Raw genomic sequence first — 21,779 nt, 5'->3', positions numbered from 1 at the left:
ACAGTGTCATGGGATCCCAACAGGAGGGGAGTGGCTGTGGGGAAACGCACCTTATCAAATTGGCTAGCGGACTGCATTTCCTTTACTTACGCCCAGGCTGGGCTGGCACTTGAGGGTCATGTCACGGCTCACAATGTTAGAGCCATGGCTGCGTCAGTGGCCCACTTGAAGTCAGCCACTATTGAAGAGATCTGCAAGGCTGCGACGTGGTCATCTGTCCACACATTCACATCTCACTACTGCCTGCAGCAGGATACCCGACGCGACAGTCGGTTCGGGCAGTCGGTGCTTCAGAATCTGTTTGGGGTTTGAATCCAACTCCACCCCCCCTAGGCCCATTTTTTATTCTGTTCCAGGCTACACTCTCAGTTAGTTGGATAAGTTGTTAGGTCAATCTCAGTTATGTCCTCGCTGTTGCGAGGCCCAATTGACCATGTTTGTTGTTTTGAGTGAGCCTGGGGACTAGGGATACCCCATCAGTGAGAACAAGCAGCCTGCTTGTCCTCAGAGAAAGTGAATGCTACATACCTGTAGAAGGTATTCTCCGAGTACAGCAGGCTGATTGTTCTCACAAACCCGCCCGCCTCCCCTTTGGAGTTGTGTCTTCCCTTCTCTTTGTCTTGCTACATAAGGGACTGACGAACACGAGCCGGTTCGGGCGGGAAGACGGTCGCGCATGCGTGGTGCGCATGGGCGCGTGAGGGCTAGCAAACGTCTTGTCTAGTGAAGATTCCGATTGGAGGGGGTGCTGTGGACGTCACCCATCAGTGAGAACAATCAGCCTGCTGTCCTCGGAGAATACCTTCTACAGGTATGTAGCATTCGCTTTTTTGATTGTGGGAACTTTGAAATTTGTCATTTGCGTCATCCTCTACTACTTCTTTATTCATTTTCAAATCACGTAGACTTACAAAGTTCCATAGTAACTTTGTAAATCTATGTGCTCTGAAAATGAGCCTCTATGTGTATTTATAAAATATATAAAGGCACCTTCTTGCCACTTAATCGTTTAAGAGGGATCACTTCTGAACCTCAGTAGCCACCATGTGGAAATTCAGTAAGAGCTGAGGGGGGTTTCCAAAGGTTAGGAGGGGAGAATTGGCAGTGGCGTAGCTAGGTGGGGGCACCAGGGGAGCGGCCGCTCCCCCAAACAGAGTTCTGCTGGCGCCGGTGCCAATTTTTTTCTTGTCATGTTCCATTGAAAATGTGTGCGGGCGGAAGTCCGCTCTCACGCCGCTTTCGCTCCCCCCACGCCGTCAACCTGGCTCCGCTTCTGGGAATTGGTATTAAGATGTCGGGTGGGGAAGTAGAGGACTTTTTATACTTTACCAGCTATGGTAAGGGCATCCGTAATAGAGCAGATGCATTTACCACCTCCACTTCAGGAGGTGGTAAGTTCATCCACATTATTCGTGGTGATGACAGTGTATATTAACTAACTGTACTCTTAACTGCAAGGCATTGTCCATGCCCATAACCCACCCATTTTTCACTCTTTTCCTACCCCCTTCACCAGGAAACAGTTATTGCGTGATTTAGTGAAGGAAATGTCACATCTGTGCAGTAACTTACCGTAGCCATGTACTAACAGTTACTATGCGCTTATTTGTGTGGTATTTGCTTACCATGCTTTAATAAATGGTTCCATAAACATTTCCATGACTTTAAATACTTTTCACAGTCGTATGTCATATAGCACCAAGTATTTTATTTTACCTATTATCAGACAATCTGAGATTTTATTTATTTGTTGTTTTTAGGTACCTCTGAGCTTTTCAAAGTTTGTTGTCCAAGTCTTACTTGGCCTTAAAGAGCACAGCATATTATTATAAATTTCTACCATTCTAAAAATGGACCTGTGATTCGCCAGAGTAATTGACTTCAGACGTTACACGAAACTGACCACATCAGCAATATAAAAAAATTATGACAGGCTACTAAAATGGAAAAATGTCAGTGGGAAACTACATTTGGATTAGCTGTTTCCTATAGATAACATTTCTCCCCCCTACTCTCCATTAATAGTGAACACATCTTAAATTGTGGTTTACATTTTATATGGATATAATTGCAACCTACAATTTCACTAAAACTTTGTTTCAGGAGCTTATCATTCATCATCGTGTGTTTGGGTGGCAGAATAAGGGTATACTTGTCTGGAGTGTAGAAGGGAAAGTGAAAATGATTAACAGCTATGTGGAGGATATTATTATGTATCACTGAAGTAAAAAATGTGGAAAAGTTCAATTTCACTGCTAAATTCATTTTTGTGCCTTGAAAACTAAAGTAAATACTGTTGTAGTGATAAGTATTACTTTTCTTTGGTAAATACGCACATTCCTTTAACAGATCATTTTTTTATTGCATTTAAACTTTAGGGTACACTTTACAATCCAAGCTCTAGAGCATATCAGTTTCTTCAAAAACGGCTTGCTTTTCATCCTCCTAGAGCATACCAATGGGTTGTGTTCAGTGGCGTGCTGGTAAATTTGTAACAGGCTGTCTCCCCAGTCCACCTCTGCGCCCCCCCATCTGTGCGCCCACCATCCACCACTTTCACCCCCCCCCAACAAATTGCAGAGCTGGCTATACCCGGGAAGAGAGCCTGGGTGGGAGGGGGGCAATGCATTACACTCGCCAAGAAAAAAAAATCTTAAATGCTCCCAGGTTTTGGTTTAATTCTCCCAATTCATTTTAATGTGGGAGAAAATGCATAAATAAGAAAATAGATAGAAACTGAATGTTGAGCACCTGATTCTCATAACATGATGTCTGTTTTAGTGGCCCTTTACCAGGAGAAAATAAATAATCTCTGCACGACTATAAAACGTACTAGGGTGTCCCAATAACCAGCCCCTCCAAGTGACACACTGATTACAATTTATAACACGCTACTACTCTGTCTATGAAAAGTTATTCCGTATTATACTTTCTCTGTGTACATCCCTATGCACAAGCCGGCATGTTTGAAGCGAGACTAAATTCAACAATGAGACTGTCACCTACCTATTCCAGATCTCCTGCTCTCCCGAGCTGCAGGGTGTCCTCCTGGAAGTCTCGGCAGCCATTTTTAAAGAGCAATGTGGCAGCAGGAGGGTCAGCACCGTAGTGGGCAGGAAAGACTGGGGATCTTTCCTGCCCCGAAGACTCTATTAGACCACCAGGATGACTTCAGCCAGGTATGTGCCGTGGCCCTACGGCTCGGGGGAGGAGAGGCAAATGGAGCAGGACGCTGCGGGAGATTTAACAACCGGCTTGCAAAATCTAAAAAAAATTAACAACCGGCTCTTGTGAGCCGGCTCCAGCACACCACTGGTTGTGTTCCCCTGTCAGCAGATGGAGGTAGAGATACTGAACTCTTCCAGTGTGACATCACTGGTTTAAGGGCTGGTACAACTTGGAACCCTTCTGTATTTTTCTGCCTCTAACAGATGGTGTAGGTTGGATTGGTGCAGTACATTTCCTTGGTACAGACCTGCCTCCCTGGGGCACACTTTGTGCTTTTCAACACTATACTACACTAGCCAAGAGACTCAACCTCAGAGGATGCAGGACATAAAGGACAGCAGGGAGCACCAATCTTGCTGCCCGAATTGGAGAGGCAGACTCCTCCAGTGATATGAGTGTCAGGGTCTGGACAGGAGGTGCATATTATGCTGCCTGTAGTGGCAGAAATGCCCAGCAGGCTCCTATTGCCCTGTCTGCAACAAGGTGGAGCTGATTGCAGCCCCTAATGTGTCCTGAAGAGCAACTGGAGGGGATTCTCACAATACTGAGCCCTCTCCCTACCTGAGAACTTTGAAATTCATCTCCCTGGTTGGTCGTTGTTTGCGTCATCCTGTGCTACTTCTTTATTCATTTTCAAAGCACATAGACTGACAAAGTTCCATAGTAACACATGTAACTTTGTAAGTCAATGTGCTCTGAAAATGAGCCTCTGTGTTCTTCCCAGCTTTGGTGGGACCCAGTGACCATCTTGCCTCGTCCTGCTAAAGTGTGGCATTGCTTCAGGAAAGATGTAATCTTGAAGTGTTAGAGATAGGTGGATCCCCTGCCCACCTGGCTCAGACAGCAGTGTGAGGGAAGTGCTAAAGAGGGATTCTGGGGCCCAAGTGGTTTCAAGCTATTACAGAGTGTATACAGCAAACTTTGGTGGGGTGGCAGCCCCCAAAGTTAGGGACTGCTACCCCAACTGAGCTTGACCTTTGAGTTCTGGGACCCAAGGGCCCTTAGGGACCCCAGAATGTGGCTCTAAGAGTTCTAATTGGCATAGCATGGGTTTGGATCTAGATCGGGCCCTATTCCTACCTTTGGCCCTTCCTGGGGACATGTGGGGACAAAACAAAGAGGTCTTCAAGGGCTCTCCATGTTGAATCTCTGGAGCTGGGGAAAATCTCTCCAAATGAGGAGGAAGATTTTCTGAAGGTCTGGTTAGTCTGGAGAAGCGTAGTCAGCTCATTGATTTGGTGACTGCAGTTCTCTGTATTTTGGTGATGACCTGGGTCCTTCAGATGGTTACCCCATCCTTAAAGACCTTCTGAGGCCATTCTGGGCTTTCCCATTTCAAAGGGCTCTGTCTCAAATGGTTTTGCCTGAGTGGGTGGTGCTGAAGGGTATTGGCAGAGGCATAAACCTTTTGGACAGATTCCACTTCTTACAGTGTGAGGAGCTGGACAGATTGTTCCATCTTCAATGGCAGTTACCAAGAAAATGAGTGTTCTAGTCATGAGGGGCTCTATGTTGAAGAATACTCTTGACAGGAAGGAAGGACAGCTCTTCAAGAACTAGGCTTAGAAACTTCCAGATTTCCTGGAGAGGTGGTTCACTTAGTCAGGTGCTTCCTTTCTGGCAGATGTCCTTTATGACCTTGTCTGCATCTGCACTCAGTAGTAGTGTCAGTGATAGCGATCCATAGATGCCTGTGGCATTGGGAGGTCAATACAGCTCAAATGCGTGTTTAAGTAAGCTGCCCTTAGGAGGTCAGTTACTGTTTGGTGAAGAGTTGGAGAAGCTAGTGAAGGACTTCCCAGAGGACTGCCCATGCATCACATCTTGCCCTTGGAGGGAAGTATGGGTTTTGTTCAAAGAATGGGGGCTAATACCGTCTGGACAGATGGTCCCCAGGCATCCCATCATCGTTGAAGGCCCAGAAGGCAGTGTCCTTTTGAGAGGCCTGGAAGGTGAGAAATTCCAGAGTTTTGTCTTCTTTGGTAGTTGCCAAGGGTCCCTAAGGATCAGTGGGGCCCCTTAGAGGTGCAGATGGGTGGTAGGCTCTGTCTGCTCTATGATGAATGAGCCCTCATCACCTCCAACCAGTGTGTCCTGGATGTGGTGCAACTGGGGTAGCCCTGAAATTTGCATAACCTGTTTTCAACACTTTTATAATGTCCCTCTGTGGTTGCCCCTCAAAAGAGGGATGGTAAAAGTCACCCTGCAGCAGTTAATTCATCTGGGGGCCATGGAGCACAACTCCTCCCAGGAGCAGAGCAAGGGGCACTACTCCATATTTTATAGCCCCCAAGAAGAGTGGTTCCAGTGGCATACCAAGAGCGTGGCGGTCCGCCCCGGGTGCATGCTGCAGGAGGGGTGCAGAGAGCAGCCGCGCGCCTGTCGGCTCCGCTGGTTCCCTGCTCCCTCTGCCCCGGAACAAGTTACTTCCTGTTCCGGGGCAGAGGGAGCCAGCGGAGCCGACAGCTGCGCGGCTGCTCCCAACACCCCTCCAGCAGCGTGTGTTGATGCAGGGTATGCTGATGCGTCGGGGGAGTGGGTGTGTGGATACGCCGGGGGGGGGGGGGTGCAGCGGCGAACCGCCCCGGGTGGCAGCCGACCTAGGAACGCCACTGGGTGGTTCCTTCTGATGTATATTTGATTTAAAGGGAGTCAATGCTTCCCTCTGAGTTCTGTGGTTCCATATGGAGATACCGCAATCTGAGTTTGCCTCGGTCAGGCTGGATGAGTTTCTTTGGGCCTGGCAGAGGCATATCTTCACCCTGCAAAACAGGAGTCTCAAAAGCACTTTTGCCATTTCTGTATCCTTGGCAGACACTTTCAGTGCCCTTCAGCCTGGCGATGGTACCCTGGAACCTTTCCAAGGTCGTGGTAGTGGTGGCAGGGATACAGGTACATCCTTGCTTGGATGACTGGTTGATCCAAGATCTGCCTGTTGGAGAGGCTTAGCTGGGTGGTAAATTTTGCCAAGAGTCAGCTGGTGATTTCTCAGGAGTTGGAGTACCTCTGAGTGCACTTCAGTGCAGGCAGAGAACTGTGTTATTCTTGTGGAGCGCATACTCAAGCTGCAGTCCCAGAAGAGAGGACTGTATGCATAGGAGGTCCCTCGGACCTGGGACTAACTTCAGCTATTAAGCTCCATTTCTGCATCCTTGGAGGGTGGTGCCTTGGGTAAGGGCTCACATGCATCCTCTTCAGAGGGTGTTGCTATGTCATTGGGCCCCTTGGTCTCGGCAGTTTGACATTCATCTTCTGCTTTCCAGGACTCTTTGAAGGAGTCTGGCTTAGTGAGACAATCCTAGCCATCTGCTATTAACCACAGATGCAAGTCTCAAGGCTTGGGGAGCCTTATGTGTAGGCCAGCTCACACAAGTTCAGTGGTTTCAGTTGTAAGCACCTTGGCCCATTAGCCCCCTGGAGGCAAGGGCCATTCTTTTAACACTCCAGCAGTTCCTCCCCTTTGAGAGGAAAGACAATTCAGCTGATGTCTGACAATGCCATAGCGGTGGATTACATCAGCAAGCATGGTGGAATCCAGAGTGCAGCAGTGACTCAAGAAACCAGTTGACTTTGCAGTTGGACAGATCTTCATCTTTCTATTATTTCATTGGTGTGCGTTGCACAAATGGATTATATGCAGGTGGATTTTTTCAGCTGTAACTCTCTGGATCTGGGGGAGGGGAACTAAGCTCCTCCACCTTTCAGCTCCTGGTGGATCATGGGGGTCCTCCATGCTTCAAGCTGATGGTGTCACACTGGAATGCAAAGTGTTCCCTATTCTTCAGCCACAGGAAGGAGTTTGGCTTGGTGAGAATCAATGTTTGTTAGAAATACTGACCTACCAATATGTTCATCTGACTGACACCAGCTAATGTGTGGCCAATCCAGGTCACAAATACCTGGCAGAAACCCAATTAGTAGCAACATTCCATGTTATCAATCCCAGGGAAAGCAGTGGCTTCTCCCATGTCCATCTCAATATCAGACTATGTACTTTTCGTCCAGCAACTTTTCCAAACGTTTTTTAAACTCAGACATGCTAACCACTGTTACCACATCCTCCGGCAGTGAGTTCCAGAGCTTAACTATTCTTTGAATGCAAGAAATCTTTCCTATTTGTTTTAAAGTATTTCCACGTAATTTCATTGATTGTCCCCTGGTCTCTGTACTTTTTGAAATTGTGAAAAATTGATTCAGTTTTACCCGTTCTGTACCACTCAGGATTTTGTAGACCTTAATCATATCCCCCTCCTCATTGGTCTCTTTTCCTAGCTGAAGAGCCCTAACCTCTTTAGCCTTTCCCCATATGGGAGGAGTTCCATTCTTTTTATCATTTTGGTTGCTCTTTGAACCTTTTCTAATTCCACTATATATTTTTTGAGATACAGTGACCAGAATTGAACACAATACTCAAGGTGAGGTCGCACCATGGAGTTGACACAGATACATTATAATATTTTTGGTCTTATTTTGCATCCCTTTCCTAATAAGTCCTAGCATCCTGTTTGCTTTTTTGACCATAGCACACTAGGTAGAAATTTTCAGCATATTGTCTACAATCTACACTTGTTATTTTCTGATGTTACCTCAAAAAATGCCTCCAGGATGTCTCCCTTAAATTAAGGTGCTGCACAGGAATGGGGATTGCAGGAATCCCATGGGTATAGCTTCTGGGTATGCGGGAATCCTGTGGGTATGATTTTTGGCTTATGGGATTCCCATGGGGATGGAAGAAGTTGATGTGGGTTTCTCATGGAGTGTAGTCAAAATTTCTGGCTAAAATAAGGCTTGGAATACCCAGAAAGGAAGCTGGAACACCAGACTAAGGCTTGGAACACCCATTGTTTCTGCAAAGATTTAAGAAATAACTAATTTCAGTTAAGAAATAAATGTTGTTTTTCCATTTGTTTTTAATGTTTATACACTCTGGAATATGAAGGAAAGTTTGGGTAGGTTATTGAAGGAATTACCTATGGGTACGGGTGGAGATGGAAGAGATTAATTGAGGGGATGGGTGGGGATGGAATGAATCTTAGTGGACATGGGTAGGTATGGTTTAGATTCCAGCGGGGATGGGTGAAATTTCTGTCCCAGCACAACTCTGTACCTTAAAGATGGCTAAAAGTGTGTTCATTGTTCTATGTGCTGTTGAAGTCCATGAGTATTTTTACAAAACAAACAACAGATCTGCAGTCCGAAAAAAATTAATTCCTATATGCACGTATAACAGTGGAAAAAGCCTCAAAAGTCCTCCTAAATCTTGAATTGATTTAGAGAAGATGTGACGGGTCAAATGACCTTTTTAATCATCACTGGCATAAAAAACCACTGCTTGTGCTAATCTTCATTCATTTATGGTAAACCGTGATTATGTTATATCAAAACGCCACACTTATCTTAAAGTGGATGCTTGCGGTTTAACTGCGCTGTACTCTTTCACTCTCAACTGGTGCAGGGCCGACGATGGCCAGCGTTTCGCAAGGCTGCTTCAGGGCCTCTACTGCACTATCTGTTGAAAGATATGCATATTAATTCTGGAAAATCTAAACACTGAAAACCATAAAGAATCAACACACTCACCAAGTTGAGAGGACAGCTTCACTGTGTACTTCCTTACACGTTAACTTCTCTACAAAAATGGCTTCTCTATAGCCTCCTGACTGACGTCAGACGCTATCGCTGGCATGAACGATTAAGTAGGGGTGCTATAAAAAATGGCTCCATTCAACTCGATGGTTCAGTCCTTTCGGATGCAAGGACCGTAACCTGAATATCCATTTGGATATTCAGGTTACGGTCCTTGCATCCGAAAGGACTGAACCATCGAGTTGAATGGAGCCATTTTTTATAGCACCCCTACTTAATCGTTCATGCCAGCGATAGCGTCTGACGTCAGTCAGGAGGCTATAGAGAAGCCATTTTTGTAGAGAAGTTAACGTGTAAGGAAGTACACAGTGAAGCTGTCCTCTCAACTTGGTGAGTGTGTTGATTCTTTATGGTTTTCAGTGTTTAGATTTTCCAGAATTAATATGCATATCTTTCAACAGATAGTGCAGTAGAGGCCCTGAAGCAGCCTTGCGAAACGCTGGCCATCGTCGGCCCTGCACCAGTTGAGAGTGAAAGAGTACAGCGCAGTTAAACCGCAAGCATCCACTTTAAGATAAGTGTGGCGTTTTGATATAACATAATCACGGTTTACCATAAATGAATGAAGATTAGCACAAGCAGTGGTTTTTTATGCCAGTGATGATTAAAAAGGTCATTTGACCCGTCACATCTTCTCTAAATCAATTCAAGATTTAGGAGGACTTTTGAGGCTTTTTCCACTGTTATACGTGCATATAGGAATTTATTTTTTTCGGACTGCAGATCTGTTGTTTGTTTTGTAATAATTACCAGTCGATCTGCTATCGAGCATATTTATACATGAGTATTTTTAGCCAGGCAGAAGTGATCAATTTTCTGACAGGTTAATTTCCTTTAGATAATGCCTGTGAAAATTAACCTCTTGTGGTTTGAACATTTCCATGGCGTCCCACAGATCAATCCAGAGACTTGTGGGTTGTGTCCCCCTACCAGCAGGTAAAGATAGAGAGAACCTCCGAGGTTTGCTATATGTGGACCTGTGCAACCAGCTGAACCTCAGTATGTATTCTCTCTCTAGCAGATGGAGGGACATCTCTTTGCAGCTCTGGTTTGATCTGGCTACTGGTGTCCTTTGGGCCTAGTTTAGCACAGACAGGGGTTGAGTGGCTATTTGCAGCTTGTGGTGTACACCTGGTGGTGCCCGGTCCCTCCAGGTCTCCCCTTACCTTTCCTGCGTCGCCAGGGGCTGTTGGCCTGATCGGGTGTTTCCTTTCTCTTCTGACTACAAAAAAAAAATAGGTAAGACACTTTTTCGTTTAATCATACGGAGGAACTAGACATTCTGACGAGTCAGTTTGGGAGCAGGCATTTGTGGAGCATGTCAGTGCCTTTTGAGGCGGCTAAGCGCTGCTCCCGGTATGGGGGTCGGAGAGCAGCATCGGGGGAGTGTGAGTCCTGCCGCCGTCAGCCCCCAGCGGGTGTTCGACGGGGGTTCCCCTCAGGCGTCCGGTGAGTCGGAAGCGCAGGGGATAGTTTCAGCGGTTTCCTCGGGGCAGTTAGTGCAGAGAGTGTTGGCGGGCGCCATTTTTTCCTCTCAGATGTGACCCGCTCCGCACATGGCGGTTGATAGACAAGAGGCGCAGCATGCTTCTGTGGCACAGGCTCCAATGGAGGGAAGCGATCTAGAGGGAGCAGCAGGGAGTCCCTTGCAGTTCCTTTTTCCCCAGATTTTGTTTTATTAATGCACAATGTCTTTCTTTTGAAGAAGTCAGGAGCTTCTCTTCAGGCAGCCCCGTATCTTCCTCAGCAAACTTCGGTTGCTGCAGCCTCTCAGTCTTTCCTGCCAAAATGTTCCCGGGGTGGAGATTTTGGATCCCAAGGAGCTATCTGACACAGATGGCCCAGTTTTGTCTCCGGACTCTCCCTCGGAATCTTTGGATTTGGCAGATGAGGTCACCCTGCCCTCTGATGAGGGGGATGATCCGATGGCTGCCCGCCTTTTTCACAGGGAAGAGCTTCCCTCCCTGATTGTTAGGGCTTTTGAGGTTTTGGCCATTTCCCCCCTGAATTGTCAGGGGGAACAGGTCCGGTGCCCTCTATTATGTCTGGCAACAAATGCCCACCTCGTTCCTTTCACGTGCATGAGGCCATGAAGATCATTATTTCGGCGCAGTGGGATACGCCGGACAGTGGGCTTAAGGTTGCTTAGAGCTATGTCGCGTCTTTACGCGCTACCTGCTCCTGACTTAGACTTGATGAAGGTCCCTATGGTGGATTCCTTAATCACAGCCGTCACTAAGAAAACCACTCTCCCTGTGGAGGGTGGCACGCCGCTCAAGGACCCTCAGGATCGTAAGTTGGAGACTTGCTTGAAGCTGTCCTTTGAAGTAGCGGCCCCTGCCTGCAGGCCTCAGTTTGTGGCTCCTATGCGGCGCGGGCATGCTTATCATGGGTACAGAAAGCCTCTTCTCCGGAAGATCTTGTGGGTGTTTTGCCGGCCTTGGAGTCCGGTTTAGCCTTCCTTGCGGATCTTCTTTATGAGCTTTTGAGGACTTCGGCAAAGGAGGTTTCCTTTCCCTAGCGGTCACCATGCATCACCGGCTGTGGTTGCGGCATTGGGCTGCAGACGTGGCCTCTAATTCATGTTTAGCAAGGCTTCCTTTTTGGGAAGGACAGGTTCAAGTTTGTACGACCGGCGGGACCTAGACCTAAGTTTAGGGATACACGGCGTTACCGTCCAGGTTGTGGGGCCTGTTTTCAGAGAGCAAGGTCTTCTCAGAGGCCTCAGCCCTTTCGAGGTACATACATACGTCTAGCCCCGTTTTTGGACGTTTTCAAGTACAGACTAAAAGCCCACCTCTTTGCCACTGCTTTTGACTCCTAACCCTGTCCTTTTATCCCCACCTCTTTATTCCCTTGGCTCTTAGTTGTTCTGTCTGTTTACCTGTCTTATTTAGATTGTAAGCTCTTTGAGCAGGGACTGTCTTTTTGTGTATGGTGTACAGCGCTGCGTATGCCTTGTAGCGCTATAGAAGTGATAAGAAGTAGTAGAGGTGACAGGCGGGCCTTCCTTTCCGATAAAAGAAACCAGCCCGCAGCCAGGTCCGCCCAATAATGGGGCCCTGGTCCATATCCAGCCGGTTATTGGGGGAAGACAGTCCCTATTCCCGGTGGAGTGGACCAGGGTAACATCCGACGAATGGGTCTTGGATGTTATCAGAAACGGCTACAAGTTAGAATTGGCTCGTCCAATAGTAGACTCTTTTCTGGAATCTCCTTGCAAATGTCCTACCAAGGTGCGGACCGTTCAACACACCCTCCTCAACTTACAACGGCTGGGTGCCGTCCAGCCTTTCCCCCAGCAGAAAGAGGGTGCGGGTGATACTCCATTTATTTTGTGGTGCCAAAAAAAGGCAGTTCTTGGTAACCCATCTTAGATCTTGGGTTCGGCTTTTCCGCATGGAAACCTTCCGATTGGTGATCACAGCGGTACAGCCAGGGGAGTTTTTGACCTCTCTCGATCTCAGAGGCCTATTTACACATTCCAATCTGGCCTCCCCACTGGCGCTTTCTTCGCTTTGCAGTGCTCAGTCGTCATTTTCAATTCAAAGCGATGCCTTTCGGCCTAGCCACAGTGCCTCGGACCTTTTCCAAGGCCTATCTCAGGACGGAAGGGATTCAGGTCCATCCCTATCTAGACGACTGGCTTGTGCGGACACCTTCTTTCAAGGAGAGTCGACGGGCAACCGACAAAGTGGTTGGGTTGTTTCAGTCGCTTGGTTGGGTGATCAACTTCCCGAAGTGCAGCCTAACGCCTTCCCAAACACTGGAATACTTGCGGGTGTGCTTCTATACCCAAACAGGGATAGTTTCTCTTCCTTCAGCTCGAGCACAGCGGTTATAGTCTCAGTTACAAGCGCTGTTTCAAACTCCAAACCCACGGGCTTGGGACTATGTACAAGTTCTAGGTTCCATGGCCTCCACCTTGGACGTGGTAAAGTGAGCCAGAGCTCACATGCACCCCCTCCCTTGGCACCTTCTGAGCCTTTGGTCTCCGCTCTCAGAGGATTACGAGGTTTGGGTGCCATGTTCAGCCCGTTTTTACACAATCATGCACTGGTGGTTCATTCAAAAGAATCTGGTGTCGGGCATTCCTCTGGCAACCCTGGACTGGAAGATAGTGACCACGGATGTGTCACTGTCTGGCTGGAGGGGCTCACTGCCTGCAACAGACGTTCCAGGGCGTTTGGACTTTGACAGAGGCATCATGGTCTGTCAACCGCTTGGAGTTACTGGCGATTCGTCTGGCCCTTTGGGAGTTTCTGTCTCTTCTCCGCGGTTGCCCAGTTCGAGTTCTTTCGGACAATGCGACGGCGGTCGCCTACGTAAACCGTCAGGGGGGCACCAGGAGTGCACCCCTAGTGCGTGAGGCAGCCTTGGGCAGAGACTCAGCTCTCTTTCTTGACAGCGGCTCATATAGCGGGGTCACTGAATGTGCAAGCGGATTTTCTCAGTCGCCACCAGTTGGAGCCGGGGGAGTGGACGCTCTCCCCTCTGGCCTTCGATCAAGATAACTGCCTGTTGGGGGATGCCAGAGATGGACTTAATGGCCACCTGCCAGAGATGGACTTAATGGCCACCGCATTCAGTGCGAAGGTTCCCTGTTTCTTCAGCAGGGGATGAGAGCTGGGCTCAGAAGGCATCGATGCCCTTCTTCAACCTTGGCCCAGGGGCCTGCACTATGCCTTTCCTCTATGGCCAATGGTGGGCAGGTTACTGACTTGCATTGCCAGTCATCCCGGTCAAGTGATCCTAGTGGCCCCGGATTGGCCCAGATGACCCTGGTACGCAGATGTGATCAGGCTTCTGTTTGATCGTCCTTTTCTGCTACTGGCACAGGACGGTCTCCTGCTGCAGGGGCCAGTCACAATGGAGGATACCTCCCCCTTTGGTCTTACGGCCTGGCCCTTGAAAGGGCGAGGTTGAGAAGAAAAGGGTATCCGGACGCGGTTATCACTACGATGCTGTAGGCTCGGAAAAGATCCACCTCGATAGCTTACCTTCGATTCGTGGTGTGCGAGTTCGGGATTGTCAGCGGCTTCAGTATCGGTTATCCTCACGTTCCTTCAGGAGGCTGTACAAAAATCACTCTCGTTGAGTTCTCTTAAGGTGCAGGTGGCAGCTCTGGCATGCTTTAGAGGCCGGTTTCAGGGGCGTCCATCGTCTTCCACCCGGATAAGGCTCATTTCTTGAGGGGCATAAATTGTTTGCGCCCTCCTCACATTCCAGTTCTGCCATCCTGGAACCTTAATCTAGTTCTCGAAGCGCTTCAGCGTCCTCCTTTCGAGCCCTTATCGGGGATTACGATTAAGGATCTTACCTTGAAGACGATTTTCCTAGTAGTCATTACTTCCACTCGGAGAATTTCAGAGTTGCAGGCCCTTTCTTGCAGAGACCCCTTCCTGCGTTTTACGGAGGCGGGGGTATTGATTAGGACAGTTCCTTTGTTTTTGCCCAAGGTGGTTTCTCGTTTCCACTTGGGGCAGTTCCTGCATTTGCCGGCCTTCCGCCGGGAAGATTACCCTGAGCAATTCTAGGCTCTTCGCTGCCTCGACGTAAGATGGGCTCTTCTCAGGTATTTGGAGGTGACGAATGAATTTCGTCTTTCTGACCATCTCTTCGTCCTTTTTGGAGGCAGTAAGAAGGGTCATATGGCATCCAAGGACACCATAGCCTGTTGGGTGTGGGAGTCCTTCTCTTCGGCATACGTGGCATTGGGCAAGCAAGTCCCTTTGCAAGTTCGTGCTCATTCTACACAAGCTCAAGCTTCCTCCTATACAGAGTCCCGTTTGGTTTCTCTGGAACATATCTGCAGGGCAGCTACATGGGCTTCAGTCCATACATTCACTAGTCATTATCGGGCGGATGTGGCAGCTCGTCAAGATGCGGTGTTTGGCTCATCAGTGATTGCTGCCGGGTTGGGGGTGTCCCGCCCTTCTTGAGGGCTGCTTGGGTATATCCCACGAGTCTCTGGATTGATCTGTGGGATGCCATGGAACGAAAAATTAATTCTTACCTTATAATTTTCTTTTCATTAATCCCAACAGATCAATCCAGAGGCCCCCCTGGGTTTACTGTCTGTGGTTTTGTTGCGGTTGGTTAGTTTTTTTCGGGTTCCGTTGTTCTGAGTGTTCCTTCGTTTGATTAAAAAATAATTTAAATAAATATAGAAGTGGTGGTCAGGAGAGTTTTCTATTGTTTCCATTCCACTACTTTGGTATCGTTCATGCTGAGGTTCAGCTGGCTGCACAGGTCCATATATAGCAAACCTCGGAGGTTCTCTCTTTCTCCACATGCTGGAGGGGCACAACCCACAAGTCTCTGGATTGATCTGTTGGGATTAATGGAAAGAAAATTATCAGGTAAGAATTTTTCGTTGTTCAAAATGCTGCTGAATTTAAAACTTTTGTAGAGTGGCAGAGTAGCTTAGTGATTACAGCAGTTGGCTGAGGGAAGCCCATGATGTGCATTTTAATCTTGGTCTAGTCACTTAACTCTCCAGTTCCTCAGATACAAATATGGATTGTAAGCCTTCTGGGGACAGGGAAATACATAGGGGCTCATTTTCAAAAAAGAAAAATGTCCAAAAAGTGTCATAAAGCACCATTTGGATGGATTTCTTCTCAAAACAACCACATCGGTATTTTTGAAACTTGTTTTGCAGACATCTGTCAATGTATTTCATCTGCAGTGCATCCAAATCACAAGGGGGCGTATTGGGACATTTCAAAGGTGGGATTAGGGTGGGTATAGGATGTGACTAACTCCTGTACGTCTTACAGCCTTAATGGAACAAAACCAAAACGTCTAGGGTTAAAGCTTCAATGTTTTGGTCTAGACCTGTTTCTCTAATGAATAAGACACAAAAAGGTGCCCTAAATGACCAGATGAACACTAGAGGGAGTCAGGGGTGACCCCCCCCCCCCTTTTACTCCCCCAGTGATCATTGACCCCTCCTCCCACTCCCATAAAATGTGAATAAAAATAGTACTCATCAGCATCTATGACAGTCTCAGATGTTATAACCAGGTCCATTAGAGCAGTATGCAGGTCCCTGGAGTAGTGTAGTCCATACCTTCCCCTTTTACACTTGTGGTAGAAACTGTGAGCCATCCAAAACTCACCAGACACCCACTGTACCCACATTTAAGTGCCCCCTTCACCCATAAGGGCAATTGTAGGGGTGTACAGTTGAGGGTGGTGGGTTTTGGAGGGCTCAGCAGACAAGTTACGGGAGCAATGGTGAGAAGAGTACCTGGGAGCATTTATATGAAGTCCACAGCAGTGCCCCCTAGGGTACCCCATTGCCCTCATGGGATGTCTGGGGGACCAGTCTGCTAAAAATGCTGGCCCCTCCTACATTCCAGTGATTTGATTTTATATGTTTTTCACTTGTGCATGGTTTATTATTTTTCAAAAATGGCCTGAAAAGATAAACATTCAGAGCACACATCTTTGTTGCAAACTGTGTTTTTGAAAAAAAGACGTTTTGCTTTTAAAAATGGTTACTTTTGCTATTCGAATTTGGGACGTTTAGCACAAAACATTCAAAGTCTGACTTAGACATCATATCAAAAATGCCCTTCCTATTGTACCCCATCTTGAAATACTACTGAAAAGGCCTGAGATAAAATTCAAATCCCCCTTTGTGAGGTCCTTAATATTTATCTATGATTGAGTTATCTTGCTGTATTGTGAAAATAGTTTTTGTTCTGTTTTCTGCAAAGCATAGGGACTGGACTGTCATTACTTTCATTCTGCTTCCTGCAGTACCAGGTGAAACATGTAAGACAAGAATCTAGGGTTCCACATGTCTTCTAAGCAGGGGTCATGTAAAAGTCATCTTTCATTTGCTAAAGGTATATTTTTTTCTGATGTAGTGATATGACAGAAACGATGTATCCCCAGAAGGATAAAAAATAATAACAGGATATTTGAAAAAGGTTTTTAGTTTCATATTTTCTGCACTGTAAGCCTGTTATGTGTTTTTGATTTAGCAAAAATTTATGTGTTTTTCTGTTGCAGAGTGCTGCAGCCTGTGGTATAGAGGCTCAAAGCAGTGCCATCCAGCCCAGCCACATCAGAGAGGCCGTTCGGCGCTATGGCCACAAGATTGGCCCGCTTTCACCATTCACAGTACGTAATAAGAGAGCTATAAAAAGTTATATTTATAATCTTCAAGAACTTTGATATTCAAGTGGTCAAATGAAGAAGCGCTGGAATTGTTGAAAGCAATTTGTGGGTTAGCATAATTTTCTTTATAAAAGTGGCATAATTCTCTTGGGAAATAAAACTCAGTAATTTCTGACTTGATTTGAAAGGATAAAATCTTCTCTATATATAGATATACATTTATTTTTTTCTCCAAACAGAAATTGTGCTTTGTTTCTTGAATTATTTATTCTTACTCAAATTTTAGATTTGCAGTTAATATAAAACTGCATACATGAGGATATTATGGGAGTGAAATACAATCAGTATGATTTTGGGGTGTTTGTATATTTCCCTGCAGTGTGCAGACATCCCTACACATCACCATTTGAGAGCTGTTAAGAGGGAGATACAGAAAGGGCTATCAGCTTCCCACTGAATGCATTCATGGCAGGATTATTTGTTTGGTGGTCTCAAGACAAACAAGCACATTGGGCCCCCAATCATAGTATAAATTCATTTTTTAAATATCAACAACTGTGTGAACATTAGTACTTCAGACTCTACAGCTACATCTAATTATAAGGTGTTTTCACTGAGCTGAAGAAAGAAATGGAGTACCATAGGACCTGCTCAGGCATCCTATGGTAAGTTTGCAATCCTCGCATGCTAACTGCACTAAAATATGTTTGTTATTTTTATGAGGAAGCGTATCAGGGGCGGAGAGCAGTCATTTGTGTACTAACTAGTTAGTGCATAAGTAACGCAGGAGCCTTTACAATCTATAAAGTAGCATGTGCTAATTGATGCATTAACATAGAAAAGGAGAAAAAGTCCTCATGGTGTAGAACAAGCAAAATGTGAGGAACCAAAAAGGAAGTCCAAGGAAAATAGTTCTTAAAAGTCCATTATATTTATTAGAATTCAACACAAATATACAAACACCCCAGAATCATACTGATTGTATTTCACTACAGTTGAAAGTGAATTCAGAAGAGAAGATCTGGTTCCTTAGTGACATTAAATCCATCACTTGGCAGCTGAACTTCTGATTAATTCAAGGTTACATACACATGTTGGAGTGCAAATAACTTCATAATACAAAATCCCTCATGTATGCAGTTTTATATTAACTGCAAATCTAAACTTTGAGTAAGAATAAATAATTCAAGAAAACAAAGCACAATTTCTGTTTTGAGAAAAAAAATGTGTTGAATCCTACTAAATGTAATGGATAGTGACAAGAGAGTTTGTTGATTCGATACTGACTTACCAGTGGTTTTATGTGCATCATATCCTTTGGCCTGTTTTAGACTATAAAAACTAGTGCTATAGAGGATTGGACTCTTGACGCGGGCAGCATTGCCCAAATACGGCCCGTGTCAAGTTATGCCTCCAGTTCAATCACATTTGTGTTGAATTCTAATAAATGTAGTGGAATTTTAAGAACTATTTTTCTTGGAGTTCCTTTTTTCGTTCCTCACTTGTTTACTTGTTGCTAACTGATGCATTAATACAGATAACACTGCCATACTTTGTGTGCGCTAAAAGCAGGATTAAACAGCTGACATAGCTTACTAAATAGGTTTCAGTCTTTAGGCAACAATAAACACAATGATCATTTACATAACAGTAACATATCTTAGGTAACCCTTCTTTTTCTTTTCTCCCTTCATTCTCCCCCTCCCCTCTTCCTTGCCTCCCATCATCCTTCATTTTCTTACTCTCCTCTTAATACCTCTTCTATGCATTTTCACCCCAGGATCTGTTCATTTAATTTTTTCAACTGATAATTGTTTTGGTTTGAATATGGAGTTTATATTTGTGAGCTTTGAGGCTGTAGCAAAACAGTACACCCATTCTCTTGAATATACTACAGAGTGATTATAGACAGGGGGAATGAGCAGATGGTTACTGGCCCAATTCCTTTCTGGGTCTACTACTACTACTACTTAACATTTCTAGAGCGCTACTAGGGTTACGCAGCGCTGTACAATTTAACAAAGAGCTTACAATCTAATAGACAAGTGAACGGTCGGTCCGATAGGGGCAATCAAATTGGGGCAGTCTGGATTCACTGAACGGTAAGGGTTAGGTGCCGAACGCAGCATTGAAGAGGTGGGCTTTAAGCAAAGACTTGAAGACGGGCAGGGAGGGGGCTTAGCGTAAGGGCTCAGGAAGGTTGTTCCAAGCATAGGGTGAGGCGAGGTAGAATGAGCGGAGCCTGGAGTTGGCGGTGGTGGAGAAGGGTACTGAGAGGAGGGATTTATCCTGTGAACGGAGGTTACGGGCGGGAACGTAAGGGGAGATGAGGGTAGAAAGATAGTGAGGGGCAGCAGACTGAGTGCATTTGTAGGTAAGAAGGAGAAGCTTGAATTGAATGTGGTATCTGATTGGAAGCCAGTGAAGTGACCTGAGGAGGGGGGTGATATGAGTATATCAGTTCTGGCGGAATATGAGATGTGCAGCAGAGTTCTGAACAGATTGAAGGGGGGATAGATGGCTAAGTGGGAGGCCGGTGAGGAGTAAGTTGCAGTAGTCCAGGCGAGAGGTAATGAGAGCGTGGATGAGAGTTCGGGTGGTGTGTTCAGAGAGGAAAGAGCGAATTTTGCTGATGTTAAAGAGGAAGAAGAGACAGGTCTTGGCTATGTGCTGGATATGCGCAAAGAAGGAGAGAGAGGAGTCAAAGATGACTCCGAGGTTGCGGGCAGATGAGACGGGGAGGATGAGGGTGTTATCAACTGAGATAGAAAGTGGAGGAAGAGGAGAAGTGGGTTTTGGTGGAAAGACGATAAGCTCGGTCTTGGACATGTTCAATTTCAGGTGGCGGTTGGACATCCAGGCAGCAATGTCGGATAAAGGTCTACCCTTTATATGATTCCGTTTGTCCACAACCATTTCTTCTGATGGCAGTCTTTGAAGATCCATACTGACACAGAAGGCAAATGTTTCAGAAGATGAGGGAATGTCAATTTTCTTCTCTCTAGGAATTCTCTATTTTCATTTGACCTCCACACAATGGTGTGCTGGTAAATGTTTAACAACAGGCTCTAAAGAAACTTTATTGTATGTTTTATTGGTACAAAGGTACAATGTAGCAACCAATTTATAAATAATATTAAATTATACAATATTCTTTACTGTAAATTCCATATGCAACCCCAAGAACTCTTCCTGTCCCGTACTCCCTCCCTTCCTATCAGCACACCCGACTATTTCCACTCAACAAAATAACACAACAGATCTACAGATCAGTAGACCCCAAAACAGTACAAAACAGGTAAAGTCATAAACAACACAGTTTATACCGTGTTGTTTAACCACCCTTAGATTTTGCCTTTGGTTTTAACAAGCAATACCATGTGCATGTGAGGTCTAGATAAATGAATTTAAACAATCTGTTTAAGACATATGCCCTAAATACCGTGTTTCCCCCAAAATAAGACACTGTCTTATATTAATTTTTGTCCCCAAAAATGCGCTAGGTCTTATTTTCAGGGGCTGTCTTATTTTTCGGGGAAACATCGGGGTTGGATCGGGGTTGGCCCACCCGCCCTCTGTCACTCCTGGAACTAACCTTAAACGCCTCCTTTCACCTTCGCAGCAAGCAGCAGCAGGGCAGGCCACTCCTTCCTTCCGTGTCCCACCCTCGCCTGACTTAACGTCCGCGAGGGTGGGGCACGGAAGGAGGTCTGCCCTGCTTGCTTGCGAAGGTGAAAGGAGGCGTTTAAGGTTAGTTCCGGGAGCGAAGGAGGGTGGGTGGAGGGGGGCCCGGTGACCTCGGGTGGGGGGGAGGCCCGGGGGCGGCCTTGTCCGGCTCTCGGCGGCCCTGCTTTCAAACAAAAATTTGCTAGGTCTTACTTTCGGGGGAGGCCTTATATCTACCAATTCAGGAAAACCTCTACTAGGTCTTATTTTGGGGGGATGTCTTACTTTCGGGGAAACAGGGTATGTAAATAATGAAAGAGTGATGGAATATTCACATAGCAGGCAGCAAACAGATTTAATTTCCACTGAAAATAATTACCTTTGTATGAACATAAATGTCATTCAGCTCCAACTGTTCTACTGCTGGTTTCCTTTAGCCATCATTATACCTGGGACTCATCTATCTACAAGCACACAGCCGGGAGACAAAGATTAGCCCCACTCCCCCACCCCACAAAAAGCATGCTTTTTATAACCAAACAGACATAAATATATACCACAGAACTGGAAAATATTGGCACATTTAGACCGACTGGACTTCTGCATGAAGGTAGCTCTGCCCTCATTATTCAATCTCTCTCTTTTAGGGGCCCTTTTACTAAGCTGAGTAGGCGTGTATGTATGTCAATTTTGAACTACTGCGTGGCCTGAGCAGTAATTTCATTTTTTACACGCATCTGGCACGCAGCGCTAACTGGGCGGTAATTAGCATTGTACGCACACTGACAATTGCCACCCAGTTAACATGTGAGACCTTACCGTTACAGTGTAAGGTCTCAGGCCCAAAATGGATGCACACCAATTTTCATTTTGCCGCACGCCCTTTTTTTGGAGGTATGCTGAAAAATGGACCTGCGCACATCCAATACACGTGTCCACACCAGTCAGGTCATTTTCCAGCGCACCTTAGTAAAAGGACCCCTTAAACAGTAGTAGTAAATAATATTAAGTGAATTTCTATAATAATATGCCACTGCATTCCAACAAAACAAAGGGAGCACGTTCCCACAAACCATCTTTCTTTTTTGATCTAGGCACAGGAATAA

At 46.0% G+C, this 21,779-nt stretch overlaps 1 protein-coding gene across 2 annotated transcripts in view; it reads left to right on the top strand.

The window, feature by feature from the left end:
* Positions 1–21,779, top strand: part of SUPT3H (SPT3 homolog, SAGA and STAGA complex component) — an 881,555-nt gene that overhangs the window by 673,495 nt on the left and 186,281 nt on the right. For both annotated transcript variants that reach the window (XM_030198764.1, XM_030198765.1), the window contains one exon: positions 16,900–17,010. In XM_030198764.1, the coding sequence (XP_030054624.1) occupies positions 16,900–17,010 (111 nt within the window). The remainder of the gene's footprint in view (positions 1–16,899; positions 17,011–21,779) is intronic.

Source organism: Microcaecilia unicolor, chromosome 3, assembly GCF_901765095.1.
Source record: "Microcaecilia unicolor chromosome 3, aMicUni1.1, whole genome shotgun sequence".
Lineage (NCBI taxonomy): Eukaryota > Metazoa > Chordata > Amphibia > Gymnophiona > Siphonopidae > Microcaecilia > Microcaecilia unicolor.
The sequence above is the reverse complement of the archived record's forward strand: the minus strand, read 5'-3'. Positions and strand labels throughout refer to the sequence as shown.